The 17944-nt window shown below is 37.0% G+C and overlaps 5 protein-coding genes across 10 annotated transcripts in view; 1 reads left to right on the forward strand and 4 right to left on the reverse strand.

Annotated features, from left to right (window-relative positions):
- Positions 1-748: 748 nt before the first annotated feature.
- On the reverse strand, positions 749-2191 carry LOC125674051 (complement C1q tumor necrosis factor-related protein 3-like). Its single transcript, XM_048911085.2, has 2 exons — positions 1557-2191; positions 749-1461 (listed from the first exon to the last, which is right to left on the reverse strand). Exons 1-2 carry the CDS (start codon positions 2023-2025, stop codon positions 1034-1036), a joined length of 897 nt encoding a protein of 298 aa, XP_048767042.2. The 5' UTR covers positions 2026-2191; the 3' UTR covers positions 749-1033.
- Positions 2192-4486: 2295 nt separating this feature from the next.
- LOC125674047 (GTPase IMAP family member 9-like) lies at positions 4487-8950 on the reverse strand. 3 transcript variants are annotated; one of them, XM_048911076.2, is made up of 4 exons: positions 8850-8950; positions 7913-8489; positions 6141-6200; positions 4487-5506 (listed from the first exon to the last, which is right to left on the reverse strand). In XM_048911076.2, the coding sequence occupies exons 2-4, from the start codon at positions 8439-8441 to the stop codon at positions 4737-4739; spliced, it is 1359 nt and encodes a 452-aa protein (XP_048767033.2). In that variant the 5' UTR covers positions 8442-8489; positions 8850-8950; the 3' UTR covers positions 4487-4736. The 3 variants fall into 3 exon arrangements, with proteins under 3 accessions (XP_048767033.2, XP_048767031.2, XP_056015719.1); XM_048911074.2 differs by having other exon boundaries at positions 7913-8468; positions 8850-8939; XM_056159744.1 differs by having other exon boundaries at positions 7913-8468; positions 8667-8886.
- LOC125674054 (GTPase IMAP family member 5-like) lies at positions 8940-10122 on the forward strand. Of its 2 annotated transcripts, none has more exons than XM_056159751.1 (2): positions 8940-9050; positions 9278-10122. In XM_056159751.1, exon 2 carries the CDS (start codon positions 9286-9288, stop codon positions 10054-10056), a length of 771 nt encoding a protein of 256 aa, XP_056015726.1. In that variant the 5' UTR covers positions 8940-9050; positions 9278-9285; the 3' UTR covers positions 10057-10122. The 2 variants fall into 2 exon arrangements, with proteins under 2 accessions (XP_056015726.1, XP_048767049.2); XM_048911092.2 differs by having other exon boundaries at positions 8953-9938; positions 10049-10122.
- Positions 10123-11676: 1554 nt separating this feature from the next.
- LOC130053121 (uncharacterized) lies at positions 11677-15192 on the reverse strand. 3 transcript variants are annotated; one of them, XM_056159740.1, is made up of 3 exons: positions 15049-15192; positions 14655-14791; positions 11677-14096 (listed from the first exon to the last, which is right to left on the reverse strand). In XM_056159740.1, the coding sequence occupies exons 2-3, from the start codon at positions 14682-14684 to the stop codon at positions 11925-11927; spliced, it is 2202 nt and encodes a 733-aa protein (XP_056015715.1). In that variant the 5' UTR covers positions 14685-14791; positions 15049-15192; the 3' UTR covers positions 11677-11924. The 3 variants fall into 3 exon arrangements, with proteins under 3 accessions (XP_056015715.1, XP_056015716.1, XP_056015717.1); XM_056159741.1 differs by having other exon boundaries at positions 14679-14791; positions 15049-15144; XM_056159742.1 differs by lacking the exon at positions 14655-14791 and having other exon boundaries at positions 15049-15131.
- Positions 15193-16226: 1034 nt separating this feature from the next.
- LOC125676783 (telomerase protein component 1-like) overlaps positions 16227-17944 on the reverse strand; it is a 37609-nt gene continuing 35891 nt past the window's right edge. Inside the window, exons 17-18 of the mRNA XM_056159739.1 lie at positions 17848-17920; positions 16227-17662 (exon numbers count right to left, since the gene is read on the reverse strand). Coding sequence (XP_056015714.1) covers positions 17300-17662; positions 17848-17920 — 436 coding nt within the window. The 3' untranslated portion in view covers positions 16227-17299. The remainder of the gene's footprint in view (positions 17663-17847; positions 17921-17944) is intronic.

The raw sequence follows: 17944 nt of genomic DNA on the forward strand, positions 1-17944 counted from the left end.
CATGAAATAAAAATGAAGCCATTCTCTTTGTTTTTGGTCATTAATACTGGAGTCAAGGTCAGCCACGGAGAAGTGGCGGATTTCTGTGGAATTCAAGTAGTCGGAAAATCTATGAATGTAAGAACATGTAAAGCTGACAATTGTATAGATTAGAGGACCATTGTTAACTAAGACGCTTATGTAACTTACTCCGTTTACCTGATCAGGATATGGGGCTCACGGCGGGTGTGACCGGTCAACAGGGGATGCTTACTCCTCCTAGGCACCTCATTCTGGTGTGTCCAGGGGTCCGTGTTTGCCCAACTATCTATTTTGTATTGCTTGTAGGAGTTATGAGATTGATCACTGTTCGTTATCTTCACCTTACATTGTAATAGTAGCATTCTTTTTGGACTGAATACTAAAAAAATGGTGTACTTAGTTGTAGTCATATTCATTCAAAACAAGGTAAATGGTATTCTGACATCTTATACAAGTTAATTCAACGTCAGGGTAAAGTGATAGAACGCGCAACTTTAATTTGCTGATATTGCAAAAAAATATTTGGATGATATATGATTTGCCAAATTATTATTATACCCGGTATATACGATAAATTCACCATACTCAAAATTTTAAGAATATAAGAATGTCTTTTCTAAACCCTATATAAGGAAAGGGTATTTCGTTTTCTCTTTATAACCTCCATGCGTTTGATTCTTACATGACGGCGACAACCTTTCCTCCAACTCACTTTATCAACAGGATGAACATTTCTTAATTTTATTATATGTATTGCTACAATTCAACACTCCTAGTGTGGAAAAAGTTTATAGGTTAAAAAAAAACTGAAAAGGAAATCATTCTTGTCATGCATTGATTAAATTTGAATTTAGAATATCTCAACGATTTGATAATTTTGAGATAATTGTGAACAAAATTACGAATTTTGTCTGCTATTTCAGTGTCGTATAAACCATCATTTGAAATATTCTTCACGTTATATCGATTTGACAAAGTCTGTAAAATTATATCACATGGTCTTACTCATATTTTAATTGAGTTTCCATCCAGCAAATGACGATCGACCAGACGAATCACTCTTTATGTCCCCACTACTCCAGGAGGCGTATGTTCGAACGTAAACATGGTCACCTTGGTTGACGTCCACAACAACCATGCCAGTCACCTGGTCGCCGTCTCTTGAATTAGCGTATGCAGCTCCAACCGCGGCAGAATTTACCATCAAGATGACCGACAGATCTGCTGCTCCATCATGTATGACTGTCCACGTAAACACATAGACACCCGACTGAGGAACGGCGAACACTCCTGAACCCGGATGGTAAGCTTGACCAACATTGGACTTCACGGTGTCAAATACGAGTGTATGCTGTCCTTGTTCTTTGTGACTGGTGGACATGTAAGCATAGAAAGCTATAATCGAAGTCGTCTGTGGTTGAATTCCTGCTAGTAGTCTCTCTGTAAGATGTTCAAAATATTTCCCGATGTACACGATTTCTGCATTAACCCTTCTGTTCTTAGTCTTAGATATTATATAGTTTTAAGGGACGTACTTGAATGTTGTTCCTGTGTGTTCCGCTTCTCCATCGGATAGGTGTCTTTCCCCTCTGTATCTGGGAAACCATCTCCCACCACTTCGAGCTGGCTGTTGTCTTTCTTTAGTTTCATTGCAAGTTCTGTCTGTTTGCGCAATCCCTTTTCCAATACAGCAATGCGATTTTTATGTTTTCTTAAACTATCGTGAAAATCTTGGTTGAGTTTTTTCACGTCTGTCAAATATTGATTCTCCAACCTCCTCATCCTGGACTCTAAATCGTTATTTCGATTCTCCAACCTCCTCATCCTGGACTCTAAATCGTTATTTCGGTCAACAAGGAAACGCACTGTCTGATAAAGACTCTCCATATTGTTCCCCAAATGGAACATATCCTCACTGATTGGTGCTCTCTGTTTTGAGTAACCCAGTTCTATTGACATGCTAGGCGAAAAAGAAAAGGCACCAAGAAGGACTAGGACCAGCATAACGTATTTAGCTGGTATACAGTCGATACGCTGCGTGCAGTCGTTCTGTAATTCCTTATCTACTGAAAGTTCAATATTCTTACTGCGATGACTTCCTTATCAGGTGTCGTCTGGAGATTATAAAGAGTCTACACTTAGCGACCTCCAGGCGTCACTCTCAAAAGAGGAGGTATGCAAGATGATATGCAAGGTGAGGATAACGAACAGTGATCAATCTCATAACTCCTACAAGCAATACAAAATAGGTAGTTGGGCAAACACGGACCCCTGGACACACCAGAGGTGGGATCAGGTGCCTAGGAGAAGTAAGCATCCCCTGTTGACCGGTCACACCCGCCGTGAGCCCCATATCCTGATCAGGTAAACGGAGTTATCCGCAGTCAAATCAGTGTGTCAAGAACGGCTAACAATCGGTATGAAACACGTCAGACAGCATTTGACCCAATACGAGGTTGCATTGACGATCTAGATCGTTATAACGACCATAGAATTTGCGAAATGCTGACTTCAATCGAGACTGTTGAAATCCCTGTACCATCAACTTGTTTGTCAGTAGCTTATCTCGATTTAAAAACTGACTATACCCAGAACAAGCTCTTGCATATTGAATCAGTTGAGATATATAAACACCATATGCAGGTGATAATGGAATATTGCTACATAAATGTGGGAAGTTGACGATGGAGAAGCTGAAATCATCCCGTTTGTCATACAGTTGAGCCGTCAGTCTACTGTTAATGTCAACTTTCAACAAAATATCTAAGTATGAAGCAGAAGTGGTCGACCCTGTGGTGTCCTTTATTTCGAGCTCACAGGGATATATCAAATGGACATATGAATGAAAGCTATCATTGTTAACAGACAAAACGTCATCGATACGGAAACATTACACACAAAAAAAAAATCGAATGGATACCATTACTTTGCATTTTATAGTCATAACATTTGATTTGGATTTTGTAGAGGATTCTAATCAGCAGAAAGTCAAATTTAAAAATCATTTCGTAATGACCTTCATTTATAGCACGGAATGAATTCATTGATATACTAGTATATGGGCCTATTTTTTCCAATTTGAATACACATCTTCCACGTTTGCATTGTACTTAGATATCTTATTGAAAGAAGATATTAACGGCAAACTAACAACTCAATTTTATGACAAGCGAGATGATTTCAGTTTCTCCATCATCAGCTTCCCTTATTTTTGTAACAATATTCCATTACCACCTGCATATGGTGTTTATATCTCTCAACTGATTCGATACTCAAGAGGTCGTCCTGCGTATGACCAGTTTTTAAATCAAGACAGGCTACTGACAAACAAGTTGATGTTACAGGGGTTACAACAGTCTCGTTTAAAGTCAGCATTTAGCACATTCTACGGTCGTTAGAATGATCTAGTTTGCCAAAACAACCTATCATTGGGTCAAATGCTGTCTGTCGTGCTTCTTATCAATTGTTAAAGCGTTCTTGGCACACTGATTTTGACTACGGATTACTCCGTTTACCGGATCAAGACATAGGGATCACGGCGGGTGTTACCGATCGACAGGGGATGCTTACTCCTCCTAGACACCTGATCCCACCTCTATATCCAGGGATTCGTGATTGTCCAACTCTTTATTTTGTATTTCTTATTAGAGTAATGAGATTGATCACTGTCTTTCATTCATATCTGGTATCTTGCTGAATATCATTTGAAAAATATTTTTTAAAAAAACGATTTGCAAATATGTGTGCCTCCCTAAGAGTAGACTCATTTGGCTGAGTAGGCCGGCATCCAAGTTCAAGAACCCAATGTCACGATCTGGAATTTTAATGGTTGTTAAAATAAAGGAGTTATTTTGTCTTAGCGACTGATGTTAAGTCGCTTTTTTCATTACCGCATTTGCTTCGCAACTAGAAATTCCAGTTCCGATCACAAGTGAATATTATACCAAGCATCTGGCATCTTCCGGATATAACCTTGCAAATGAAATCCAGTGTCAAGTTAGGTGTTGGCACAAAAAACCCCCCCCCAAAAAACCCCATCGATACTACCATCTAGAGTGTCGGGTGTAGGTTACAACCCTATGCGAGTGAATGTTTGTGAGACGTCCTTTCGAAAATTTTACACTCATATTAATATGTCACCAGCTGTAAGTTAAGTACCACAAATTTAGACCTATGCTTAGCCCTCAGGGCTGTAGCACTGAGACTGAGGGTTAAATGTGACGTGCCAACACCTGCTGAGACTCGAGACCTCCGTTTTTAAGGTCATATATGAAAGATCCGTGATTCGCACTTCTAAATGCTGAGAGTTTGGCGAAGAAACAATCACTGCCTATGTTTGACGCGGTCAAGACACTGGCGAGGCTCCGAACTCACGACCTCCCGGATACGAAGCAAACACTTTTAATCATTATTGACCTGTAGTAAAATATTGTCGAATGCTACATAAAAGAACAAAACACATACATACTCTATATTATCTCGTGACTACTTAAACGTATTTATCAAAGTTTGGTGCACATTGCTTTTAAAGACCCCAACTTGTGGTTTTGAAGATTGTCTAGACGTCTCTGCATGAGTGAAAAATTCTCGAAAGGGACGTAAAACAAGATACATGTACAAACAAACAAACAAACAAAACTCGTAGACATCGAAGTAAAGGGAATTGAAATATTAATACACCTATAGAGTTTAATATTTCTATCATTTTTAATAGATCAGATTATGATACAGCATGATTCCTCTGTTTCCTTCATAATTTCATTGTCATAGGGTGAACCGCCATTTATTGAAATTTCGCGCGCTCTGTCTCTGGCTTCCTCTTCAGACATGTTAACATTCTGCTGTCGTAACGTTTTTGCATGCTTTTCTATCAACACTTGTGCTCTTTTGAAAAGCTTGTGTTGATAATGTACATTTCCCCTTTTGGCGTTATTAAGCATAACTACGTGAACCAGCTTATAGAATTCATCTATAGACCCCGAGGGAATTTCTTTCTCACTATTTCCAAACCATACATATCTACAATCACACCTCGCATTCAACTTAGAAATTTCTGGTGCTTCGGATATCATTCGTAGAAGAATGTCTCGACTTTTCACACGTGTAAAAATGATGATTATATATCTACACGCCGATTCTCCTAACAATTTGTCAAGCTTTTCTAGTGCTTCTTGGTCTTGTTCCGTCAGTCGTTCTGCGCACGAGATTACAAGTGCTAACACATGGAAACCTGGAGCAGCAAAGAAGAGACATCGTTTTATTTCGTCATGAATTAATCCCTCTTGGTCTCTTACTTTTCCAAACCCTGGAGTATCGTACAATTGATATCGTTTACCGTTTCTTGTAGTGAATGCATAGGAACACTCGCATGTGACGGTCTTCCAACTGCTCCCAGCTGTAAAATAAGTATCTCCCAGAATAGCATTTCCCGAAGTACTTTTCCCAGCTCCCAGTTTTCCCAAAAGTATAATTCTCACTTCTTTCTCTGGAAAAGCAACACAATATATCTAAGAAGTCAATCATATGCCTTATATACAGGTTACCTTAGTTTAGAATTCCCAAGTATATCATACATAACTAAAATGCAGTAATATCACGGAAAATAATAACACACTGTGCTAGAAAAGTAAATTGTAATTGAATGGCATGGATTTCTTCAAATAATGAAATAATTGTACAAAGTATTTTGCTATCGTAACTATAGAATGCTTTTTATGAATATTTTGGAACTACGACTTCGATTTCAGATCGCAACAGAATCCTCATGCACTAAGCACTCGGTGAGAGTCACGGGTCTTTCAGACAACACCTTAAACCCGAGCTAAGCGTTTGCACGATAAATAACCCTGACAGAAAGACTAGCATGTGTCTTTTAAAATATGCGGCGACGTTTTGAAATAAAGACTTAAAACGCTAAACACATTGGAACTATGAATGTGCACACAACAGAGGAGCTGATATGTTAAACATCATCAAGGAAAGGTAGGACCAGCAAACTTCTATCATGAAAGATCTACATTATTGTATATTATTAGTATATATCTAAGTAGTAGATCAGGAGGAACTTAGAATAGTAGTGTAAGGAAAACCTATTACCCCAAACAATAAACGAACCATACCCTGAGCAGCCTTCTCCTTGTATTGCTGTCCAGGTTGGTATTCCGGTCTCTCTGGTGGTGCTGAAGTAAAACAAAAATACGAAACTAAAGTAAAACACAAATACTGAACTAAAGTAAAACACAAATACGGAACTGAAGTAAAACACAAATACGGAACTAAAGCAAAGTAGAAATAAGGAATTAAAAGTAAACAGAAATACAGAATTTAAGTAAAATACAAATATGGAATTAAAGTAAAACACAAAAACGGAACTAAAGTAAAACACAAATACGGAACTAAAGTAAAACACAAATACGGAACTAAAGTAAAATAGAAATACGGAATTAAAGTAAAACACAAATACGGAACTAAAGTAAAACACAAATACGGAACTAAAGTAAAACAATAATACGGAACTAAAGCAAAGTAGAAATACGAAACTAAATGTAAAGAAATACAGAATTTAAGTATAATACAAATATGGAATTAAAGAAGAACATAAATACGGAATTAATGCATAACAGAAAGCAAAAACAAAATAATACGGAACGAAACTAAAAAAAAAAAAAAAAACACAAAAAAAACCCAAAAACAAAAACACGGAATTAAAAGTAAAACAGAAATACGAATCTAAAATGAAATACAATTGCGAAACTAAACTGAATTAAAAATGCAAAACTCAAATGGAATACAAATGCGGGTCTAAAGTGGAATGCAAGTAGGCACTAAGTAGAATGTGAATACGCATCAAGTAGTGGAACGGAAGTAAATTACCTATCAACCGATAATGAAATAATAATTCCTCGTACAATGGTTAAAGATTATTGATGAAATTTAATGTTAAGATAGATCTAATATAAATGTTTCTGTATGATTGACAAGGATGAAGAAAGAAACTTGCTGTACCATGTAGTTCTTTTCATTATTTCCTATATAACTATAACAAAACACTTACCTAGGTGTGGTCTTGAATATTTTGAAAACAAAGTAGAACTAGGACAATGGGTACTAGTATCTGCCCCAACCCCAAGAAGAGAAGTTCTCATGGACAAAAACATAGATCATTATTCAGTATCCTAGAACACATCCGTCCGGAGCATCAGTTTCTTTTTCATATAGAATATTCCAAGTTTACAGAGAGATCACAAAGTTAAATGCAAATTCTCAATTTTCTCATGTTTTGCCCCAAAAATGAACAAAGGAAGTATATTTTACTTCAGAAGGTATATATTACATATGGTTGACCTCTCAGACTTATATATCTTGTATACTTGACATATCAGCGTAAACTTTAGGTACAAAAAAGGTACATAACCAAACATTTGTTGCCGAAATGTATGTAAAAATTTCTAAAGAATAAGCTTCTTTCCTCTGAAACTATGTATTTGCTCAAATCTGTGACAACCTTGTTGCTTTAGACACTTACATTCATGATCGTGATTATATGCGTTTACTAAGACATCATCTTGATAGTTTAAGTTTTGAAATCTAAAAAAGAAATGGGGCCACATGGGGCCCTTTAACTATTTTGTTCCTCAGTCATACTTTTCGAGCGCATCTTCGAATTTCATAGCGACTTCATTTTCGTATAATTTATCAGAATTAGAAATGTTACCACTGAGATTAATCTGCATATTTCTCTGCACTGAAACATATAAATACCCATACACACGCACACACAATATATACCTATTTGAATTATCTCAACACTTCTTCTAATATTTTTAGAATGATAGAAAATGGAGCTGTGTGTTAAGTGCTTTAAGATTTTATGCAATAAAGAGTTAGTCACCTTCCTGTTCGATGAACTTGAACTTCTCGATCAATCCACTGTATGTATTGAAGTCAACATTCAACCCTCTTATATCTCTCAGCTCACTTAGCTGCGTGCTTTGCAGACGTGCACATATGTTAATGAGACGCTCCCACCACATCTTGAAATTCTCTTCAGACATCGTCTCCTTCTTCACTGCTTCGTATATTTCATCATGAATCAGTTTGATTTTTTCTATATCATCCCCGACGGTAACATTTTCAATAAGAGCAGCATAGTCCTTGACACCCCAACCATTAGTTGGCTCATAATCATCTGTACATATGTATCTTAGGTACTTGTATAACTGCGTTAGATGAAAATCATCAAACCCTGAAACTTCAGGTATATCAGAAGATAATTCTGGAATGGTGGCACACTTTTCTCTAAGTTTAACCAGTGAAATTTTTTCTTGTAATAGGCCTCGCAGAATGGGTGTTAGAATTACGATATCTGCATTGATCAGATACGCTAAATTGACGAGACTAGGGGATATATCAGACGACATCTTCAAACGGTCTACTTCTACTGATGTCTGAAACAGTAGCACGATAAACTGAAATAAGAACACACAAAACCACAAAGCCGTTTTCACACATGTAGGACAGAAATTTCACCCATTCGAATTACTCATGGTGAATTTCCCTGTGCTTTATGATAAATATTTGTTTACTTATGACAGTTAGTATTTGTAAAGAGTTAAGGACAATTTATGTGCAATTTATGTGCTTACATTTTAACTACAGTGTGCATGTAACCTATATGATCCTCTTAGATTTATTTACGTCGAGTAATTGCTTCTCATTTCCTTTCTATATGACTGTCTATGGCGTGTGAATCCAAAGACAGATGTTTTAATCTGTCTAGATAGTTTAAAACACTAATGTTGCCAAATTAGTTAAGAAAAAAGACTTACATTTGGCGATTAACCTTTGCTCAAAAGAAAAATGATTTATTTGGAGCTACATCCTGTTTCCTATTTTAGTACATTGCGTCTGCGCAGTAAGAACCATCACGTCTCGAGTGTTTTCACGTGATTCTAAACCACCATGTCGTGTGTCATTTTTGTAAGAGCAGGAAATATGTATATTTATACCGACTGATAACAGAATCTAAAGTATAGTACTTTTAACAAAATTAATACATGCACTACTTTTACTTGTCATATGATAACATGTAAAATCACATGTTGAACGTTTTTGTGTGATGCAGAGTATGTCTTTCATGTGCAACCAAATTGATGTGTCATTGACCTCATTGTATAAAGCTGAAGCGAAGACTCTCGACAAATATTTAGGAAATTATCATCGACCCCGATTTATTTTGTTAACTGAAACTTTACAGAATAGACAATGGAATTAAGCCAAAGCTGCGAAGGTCAAATCAAAGAGTCATCTGAGCCGGAAGTAATTAAAATTTTGTTCCTCGGTGGTATCGGAGGCGGGAAAAGTTCTACAATAAACACGATTGTGGGCCACACAGAATGTGAAACCGGTGATACTTTCATTGTTGGAAAACAGATAACAGAAAAAACTCAGATTGTTACATATAAAGCAGACCGGGTACTGCAGTTCATTGACACTCCCGATATAGAAGAACTTCACCAAGACAAAAGGTTCAACGAATTACGTAGGCAAGGTTTTCACGCTGTGATATTAGTCATCCCCGTAAAGGAACACGTTCGGAACATGAAGATGCTCAGTCAATTAGGGAAATTACTAGGAAGTGATTGTCTGAAGTTTCTCATCGTGCTTCTTACTTTTAAAGAAAATTTAAAGGACTCAAGTCTTGAAGAATTTATAGAAATATTGGAACTGGACTTGAAGAATTTCATTAAACGATGTCCGAAACGAATCGTTGAAATCAGTAACAGTGATTTGTCTTTAGAACATTCAAGGAGTCAGAGAGAGTTCTTCATCAAAGCTCTGGAAGAAGTATTGCAAGAAACAAAGGGGGACGTTATTACAAAACCATCGAGAATCCAGAATCGAGTGAAATGTTGCGGGTACCTGTTAATGAATTTACTGTTGTTTGTCTTCAAACTGTTTGTTCTTCTTTCTTTTCTTTTATACTTATTTATAAACTACTATGGAGACATTTTCCTTTTTATTGCAGATGCTTAAATGAGTGAAATCCAACATTCTACACCTCAACACAACTCTTCTGAAAAATAAATTGGGAGAAATATGTTTGTTTTTTTTCCATTTATTTATCTCATTGTGAAATATACTCTAAAGACCATGTAGGTGAAGTGACACAAATTTTTGGGTAGAATGCTGTTGAACATTGAATTTTCAAAGCTATGGTAAAGTTCAGTCCCACCATAAAGAAGAAATAAGTAAAAATTACGAGCAGAGTTTTAAAAAGCATACCCGACAGAACTAAACTCTTACACGCGAAAACTAGATTATCAGGATTCCGACTTCACAGAAGGCAGAATTTATTCAACAGTTTCTACACGAGAAGAAAAAATTTCTTGCTTTGGTCTTTGATCGACATTTAGATATACCGAAGACGTTATCTATTAACAATTATCACTTTCAGTTATGTCGATTGGATATCCCAGTGAACTCGAAATAAAAGACACCAAATAGTCTTCCACATCTGCTCCGTACTTAATATTTTATTGCACAGATGTTAACGACAAACTAACAACTCAACTTTATGACAAACGGGATAACTTCAGCATCTCCATCGTCAATTTCCCATCTTTATGTAGCAATATTCCAATATCACCTGCGTATGGTGTTTATGTCCCGCAAATGATTTGATATGGAAGAGCTTTTCCTGGGTAAGGTCAATTTTAAATCGAGACAGGTTACTGACAAATGAATTGGTGTTAAAGGGGTTTCAACAGTCGCGTTTAAAGTCAATATTTCGCAAATTGTATATACTCACTCCTCCTAGGCACCTGTTGATGTCCAGGGGTACGTGTTTGCCCAACTCTTAGACTTGTATTCCTTATAGCAGTTATGAGATTTCTGTCTGTTCGTTATCTTCACCTTTTTATCCGAAAGATCCTTGATTCCCACTTCTAAATGCCGAGCGTTTGGCTAAGGAGCTACCATGGCCGATGATACTTGGTCATTAATTATTCACTAGTAAGCTACACAGCAAGGAAGACCCCATCCCAAAAAAATAATAATCCATAGACCATTTCTTGACATGGTGAAATGAGGGTGGAACTGATGATTATGATGATGATGATGATGTGTCCAGTGTGGTGTGTCCAGGGGTCCGTATTTCCTTAACTCTTTTTTTGTATTACTTAAAGGGGTTAAATTATTGATCACTGTACGTTATCTTCACCTTTCATTTGACGGAACTTAAAGCTTAAAAGTAATCAGGGTTAACAGGGGAATTCATACAACTCGTAAAGAAAATTCATAAAAGTAACGCGTATGTCCGTTGGTGGTCAGGGGATCTCGTACGAGGGTCTCCAGATACACTTCAATGTGGCGTTACGACACCTTGGTGGATGTTGTTCAAGGGCAGCCCCGTCCCCCGGACTCAGGACCGCAGATCCCATTTCTATACCAACACTAGTATGTTCCTTGTAAGATGTCCATTGTCTGGCGACATATATGTCATTGTTCGTTTGCTAACAGCTATTCTTTTTTCTTATATTGGAGACAGAAGGTCTGGAAAACTCTGATTTACATGTTAGATTTTGGTACTTGTTGATAAACAACAAAACGAATTACTTCCCTCCACATGTAACGAAAGGAAGGTACTCTCTCTCTCTCTCTCTCTCTCTCTCTCTCTGATTGTCCACCTTACAAATAATATATAGTAAATACAATGTGATTAATGTGATTCGATTAAGTGAGAGGAAAATACAATAATTATCATCTAAAGTTAATAAGTCTCCATACATGTAATAAAAGACATAAAGCAAGGTTTCTGTAATTTGTCAAGCTACAGGGGCTATTTATTTACAACAGTTTGTAAATGAACCATTTTGATTAATTCGTCATGGTATATATCAAAACTATCGCAAGTTTTCGCTTCCTTGTGTTTGGAAGATATTGAGCAGAATAACAAGCAACATATAGATGGCAACATTTGGTCTGCCACTCTGTACAGTTTGCGAAAAGGATGTCGCATAACAATCAAAGGCCGACTGGAAATTCCCATTTTCAAAGTAACAATGCCCTAAAATGTTAAAACTCCTGTAGCTGTGTAAAGTTCCGTTGCAATCGTTAACTACAGCATGCAAACGTGCAATATCTTCCATCTTTTCCTGCGTTTTGCGACACAAACATCTAAGATAAAAGAAATACACTGCTGGGTGAAGCAAGAAAGCTCTGTCCACCATGCACTCGTACTTCAACGCGTCAGGCAGGACTGGACAATCCTCTTGTGCAAAGATCGCATCATGTGCGACCGACAAGAACTCCATCTGGGAGCTGGAACATGGAGGGATTCTTTTTTCCTGTATCAAGGTCTCCCCAGAAGGTCGCATTATTTCGCAACTTGAGCACATACCTGTGTATATTAATACACTAGCATTTCTAATGGAAGAGGCAATATTTTGGAGCTCTCTTGATGCTTCCTCTCGTTTGTCAAAAGCGAGTAAACATGTAACCACATACAATTTACCGGATATAACATCGAGCGCTGAATTTTCCTCCATGAAATTCATGAGCTTTTGAATTGTTTCACTCGCAGCTGCATTGTTCTTAGATGACAGTAACTGTCTTGCTAAGATCATCGCGGATCGCATGTGAATAAACATTTTAACAGATCGTTTGAATTTGTCGTCTACCTCAATATCTCTGTCACATTCCTCCAATGACACGTGGTACTGGGCAAGAGTACTAAAATCGGCTAAAACTGTTTCAGCGTTAACCCCAATAGCATAGGCTCTCTCGTAATGATATACCTTCACTGGCAGCTTGGAATCATTAAAATCAAATGTTATTCGGGAGTTATGACAAGCCAGACATTTTCTCAGGAAAGTCTCAATATTGTGGTCACTCTTTTGCCAAGTAGTTGTCAAATCAATGCCGTCAATACATTTCAAAGAGTAAGTAATAATATCCGGAATTATGTCTTTAATCACTTTAAGAACACTTTCTTTAATTTCGATCTCACACATTTTCCCCAGAAGTAGATTTTTATCCCGTTCTATGAAATGTTTAAGAGAACGGTTTAGAACGCACTCACTTAGGCGCCACAAACAATTTCGTAGGAAGGGGATTAAGAATTCTTGTCCCCAACAATTTTCTTCAGTATCTTCAGATTCCCAAAACACGATTGTTTTCATGTGGTATGAACTCAACTCATCGGGAGCCACGGGATCTATGTATTTTTTCAACAGGGCCTTCAACAAAACATAACATTGAAGCTGTATGTCGTTAAAACTCCAAACGAGTTCACGTTCCCATAATAAATATGAAATCCTCCATTCTAAAGAGGAATGTTGGGACATTTTATCCCCAACGGCAACGACATGACATTTCAAAGACATTATCTTTTGTACAATTTTCTGTGACGGCCAACTGAAATTGACTCGATTCCTCAGCCAATCCTTTCCCATAGAAGGCGGACTACAAAACAGAAGACCATGGGCAAAATCCTGCTCTATCACTCCCCCGATTTCATTTTTGATGTAACCTTGAGGATCTGTGGTCACAGTTGTTGCACATGGTCCATGTCTAAATGTTTCCGGTGGCCCAGTCGACGTTTGTCTCTTCCTCATAAAATCCATCCAAAACGTAACCACCTTTTCACTGGAGAGTAGACGTCTGCCATCTTGAGTCTCTTCCAGCATATCATACAGCGTGTTGCCCTGGTCAAATACTGTTGGAATGTTTGGATCTGTCTTCAAAAGAACAAGTTTCGTGTGACCCGGGGAGGAGTCACTTGCGTCCATTAGAAAAACATGACCTTTAACCTGCTCTCCATCTGCTTGTTCAGAACATACATAAATGTTCGGTCCCACGATCATTTTATCGACATCGCTTGTTTTTATCGCTGTTCCCTCTGCAGCACTTCCTCCAAAATACCTCCGCACCGTCTGTTTATGTCTTGAAAGATACAAGAACTCAAGCATCAACATGGACTTCTTTTGAGCTTCCGTTTTGCAGCTGCTTGCCATGGTGAAAAACATGGACTTCGATAATATTGGTGAAATTTTTCTTAGATCTTCATCTGAAAACTAAATTTTACAATCTTCTATAGAATCAGACAGTGTTTGGCGAAATTTAGACACAGTTGTATTAGTATAAATTTCAGACACAGTTGTATAAGTATAAAATGCAATGGAACTTTGCTTTAACAAAACTGACCGCTATAAATAGAACATAATTTTAAAAATTCGTTAATTTGGTTATATTCTATACATTCTATTCGCCTATCGTCTAGATTGATTGATTGAATATTATTAGAGAATATTTTACTCATATGGAGACGTCACCATTGCCGGTGAAGGGCTGCAAAATTTAGGCCTATGCTCGGCGCTTATGGCCAATGAGCAGGGAGGGATCTTTATCGTGTCACACCTGCTGTGACACGGGACCTCGGTTTTTGCGGTCTCATCCGGAGGACCGCCCCATTTAGTCGCCTCTTACGACAAACAAGGGGGTACTGAGGACTTATTCTAACCCGGATCCCCACGAGCTCCTATCATCTAGAAGATAAAGATGAATATTCTATCACAATCCACGCGTTGTAATTACAGCGATTCTGAAATGCATTTACGCCTTTTAATATTTACCTTGCTCTGTCTCAAATAAATTACCTCCATTGCTTCGTGTTCTAAATTTACCAGCTCGGTTTTCCTACACAAGTTCTAGTTTCGCTTTGACTGCTGTCAACGGTGTCTTTGGTGTTATACATATGCACATATCGATCCTGTAAAGTCATGTGCATGCTTAGAATTATATTGCTAGTTCATTTGTTTACATTGGATTCATCAAAAACGAAAGTCGGCTTTTTTTTTTTTTAAAGATTGTGCAAATATCTATAAGTGGAGTATAGTATACTTGCCATTTATGATAAAAAAAATCTTTGAAAAATAAGAAATCAGTACTTTAAGAACGAAATGAAAATAGCCCTAATACATTTTCCAGCCAAATACATTTCACTGCTTTTATATGGATAGTACTTACTAAAAATAGCAAACAGTGCTTCGGATTCTCTACACGAGACCTGCAATACTTCGTAGTTTTGAGTCATGATGTTTTATCAATGTCTCGCTATCATTCAGTAATCAAACTGTCAAACGTTTTACAAGTCGTTCAGCTGGAACAAAACAAACAGTCGATAGCGATATGGAATGAATGGCTCTTTAAACATTGTCTTCTTTGTTCATGAAGGGCCTGGGCCTTTTACGATTTTGAAAAAAGTCATCGACATTTATGAGTTTTATCAAACTGGGGAAAATCAATAACATTGTAATTAACCTTAATTGATGTGTAAAGTACATTGCAGAAATTTTTTTAACACCATTTACTTAATTCATTTGCTATGTTTTGCTTTGAGAAAAAAACCCGCAGAAACGCAAACAAAAAATTGATGAGCAGTTAAGATTAAAGATTATAATTGATAGTTATAACAATCTAGTTTGCCAATACAACCTGTCATTCATGGACCTAATAAATTAAAACGGAAGTTAGGCAACAATAGGTATTGGGACCGCTTAAGATCCCCAGCGGGTCCTGGAAGGAGGTCAAGGGAGTAAAAGTCCTCTGCTAAAGACGGATTTCAGCATTATGAAATGTCATAAGATGGCTGTTTTATCTTCATATTGATTCAGACTTGAGGGAACGTTTTAATCCCCTGATTTTAGCCTAGTCGAAAATTTCAAACGAAAGTTAAGATAAATAAACTCGAAGGGTGCAACTTAGAACCGTTAATTTAATGTTATGGTTAATGGAAATAGCATACCAAAAGTGACCCTAAGCAGAAAGTGCGAAGATACATGTAGGCACAGACGACTGATTTTATTTAGGCATAGACGATTTAATTTATTTGTAATGAAAATTAAGTTTGGGCCCAAGCTTGTCATATGGATGTTGACTACGGATAGCTCCATTTACATGATCAAGATGTAGGGCACAAAGCGGGTGTGACCGGTCGACAGCGGATGCTTACTCCTTCCAGGCATCTGATCCCACCTCTGGTATATCCAGGGACCCGTGTTTACCCAACTCTCTATTTTGTATTCCTTACTGGAGTTCTGAGATTGAACACTGTTCTTCGCCTTGCCATACTTCCTCATCAATCCGTTATAATATTTCTTGTTTTATTTTTTACAGAACTGTATAAATTAGGCAGTAACGCATGCCAATTTACATATACTTTATTTAGAAATTAATATCCTTTTAATATACAATTATATACCATAGTTATGTATAGTTCTGAAAAGCAGTGTGACTTTAAAAGACCAAAAATATTATTGCACAACTCTCAGTGGTATTAAAAATTATCCAAGGACGGATCAACAATTAAATATATGTATATAAAATAAAAATGACATGAGTAAAAGTCAAGAGTAATTCTAAATATTCAACATTTCAACAAGTTATACACCATTACTCTCAAACATTCAACAACTGTGATGTACATCTTTGAAAGTGAATTTACATTAACTGTGACAAGAATTCATTGCACGTGACGTCATAATCAATTAAATCGAAGGGTAGGCCGACTGCATATGTATTTCATAAGCAGTAATACACCACATTCATAACTCTTATAAAGATTGTGGTAAGTGATCAGTTTCAAATTCTTGTACTGTTAGGTTTATGCCAGTATTGTAATTTTCCGAACTCTAATAACTACTTTGATAAATGTTCTTCAGATTTACTGATTACCATCTAAAGCAGCAATTTTGAAACCTATGTTTGTGCAAAACAAAATGTAGACACCCCCTATCACAATCTTCGTATCGTAAAAATTACATATCAAAATTATATACATAAATTAAAAATGAAAGCATGTTTTGTTCATATTAATTTCCATAGTACATGTATGAGAAAATTTGACTTGAAAAATAGAATTGGCATGCTTGTTTTACACATTATAATGCACTGATATGTATATATCGATCAAATCGTCCTCATCACACACTTCCGGTGGATTCAAACTTTCTCCGAGTAACCTGGAACGTCTTTGTTGTTGATTTTGTAGAGCAGACGGAGATAAATTCGTCTATGCGCAGCCATGTTTGTTTCGAGTAATCTGGGCAAGATCCGAAGCATACTCAAAAAATCTTGAGCATGTACTCCATTTGACGATGAGAATGGTGTTATAAAAGTTTTATTACCTTCACTTTTGAGTATGAGTACGTTAGCACGGGGTTAGAGTTTAAGTATGAAAAAGTTTTATAACTTCCAGACCTGCTAAACATATAAAAGATCATTTCCTTTTACCTACATATGAACACCGCTTAGCTCCGTTTCCAAACGAGCAAAATCTACACAGCTTGCCCTGACACCCCATGAAATCCGCTAGCTTGCCATTTTCATCTTTTCGGATTGCCATGTCACACAAGCAACATTTTCCTAAGAGCTTACTCTGTCCAAGGGAGTGTCTCATACACAGATAAGCTTCAGACCCAGCCTTTCCGAAAACATGTGTTCCACAAAGGACGCATGCGTCTTTATTTAGCGGGAAATGCTTGGTGGAGAATCCTCGATATGCATTGGAGCAGCCTCGGCACGTGATCACTGGCATGGTAACTTGTAAAACTGGATCTGCTATTTGCATACACCGGGTAGACTATGTAAAAATACAACAACAAAAATAATTTAAAAAAAAAACCTAGTTGAAGTCATAAAAGCAGTAAACCTGCGTCTTAGTATTTTAAATCCACCAATGCGAATGATAGACTTTTTTCGTTTCATTGTATCATATTTCTCTGACCTAAAATATAATGAAGAAAAAACCCCACACCAGATTCCTACCTGTAAAATCATGCTTCTCATGTTGTCGCTGAATGCTGAAGCACTCTCAGAATGATGCATAAAGTCGACCAATCTATCAAAAAAAAAAGTTTTCTAC

This window comes from Ostrea edulis, chromosome 3 (assembly GCF_947568905.1).
Source record: "Ostrea edulis chromosome 3, xbOstEdul1.1, whole genome shotgun sequence".
Taxonomy (NCBI): domain Eukaryota; kingdom Metazoa; phylum Mollusca; class Bivalvia; order Ostreida; family Ostreidae; genus Ostrea; species Ostrea edulis.

Coding starts and splice junctions, on each gene's coding strand:
- LOC125674054 (XM_056159751.1), top strand. CDS start 9,286: ATGGAATTAAGCCAAAGCTGCGAAGGTCAAATCAAAGAGTCATCTGAG.
- LOC125674051 (XM_048911085.2), bottom strand. CDS start 2,025: ATGCTGGTCCTAGTCCTTCTTGGTGCCTTTTCTTTTTCGCCTAGCATG. Junction 1,462..1,556: donor CACACAGGAACAACATTCAA/GTACGTCCCTTA, acceptor AACATCTTACAG/AGAGACTACTAGCAGGAATT.
- LOC130053121 (XM_056159740.1), bottom strand. CDS start 14,684: ATGGAGGTAATTTATTTGAGACAGAGCAAG. Junction 14,097..14,654: donor TTTATTTGAGACAGAGCAAG/GTAAATATTAAA, acceptor TGTAAAATTTAG/TTTTCAGATGAAGATCTAAG.
- LOC125674047 (XM_048911076.2), bottom strand. CDS start 8,441: ATGTCGTCTGATATATCCCCTAGTCTCGTCAATTTAGCGTATCTGATC. Junction 6,201..7,912: donor CAAGTTCATCGAACAGGAAG/GTGACTAACTCT, acceptor GTTTTACTTCAG/CACCACCAGAGAGACCGGAA. Junction 5,507..6,140: donor CAAGGAGAAGGCTGCTCAGG/GTATGGTTCGTT, acceptor TTGCTTTTCCAG/AGAAAGAAGTGAGAATTATA.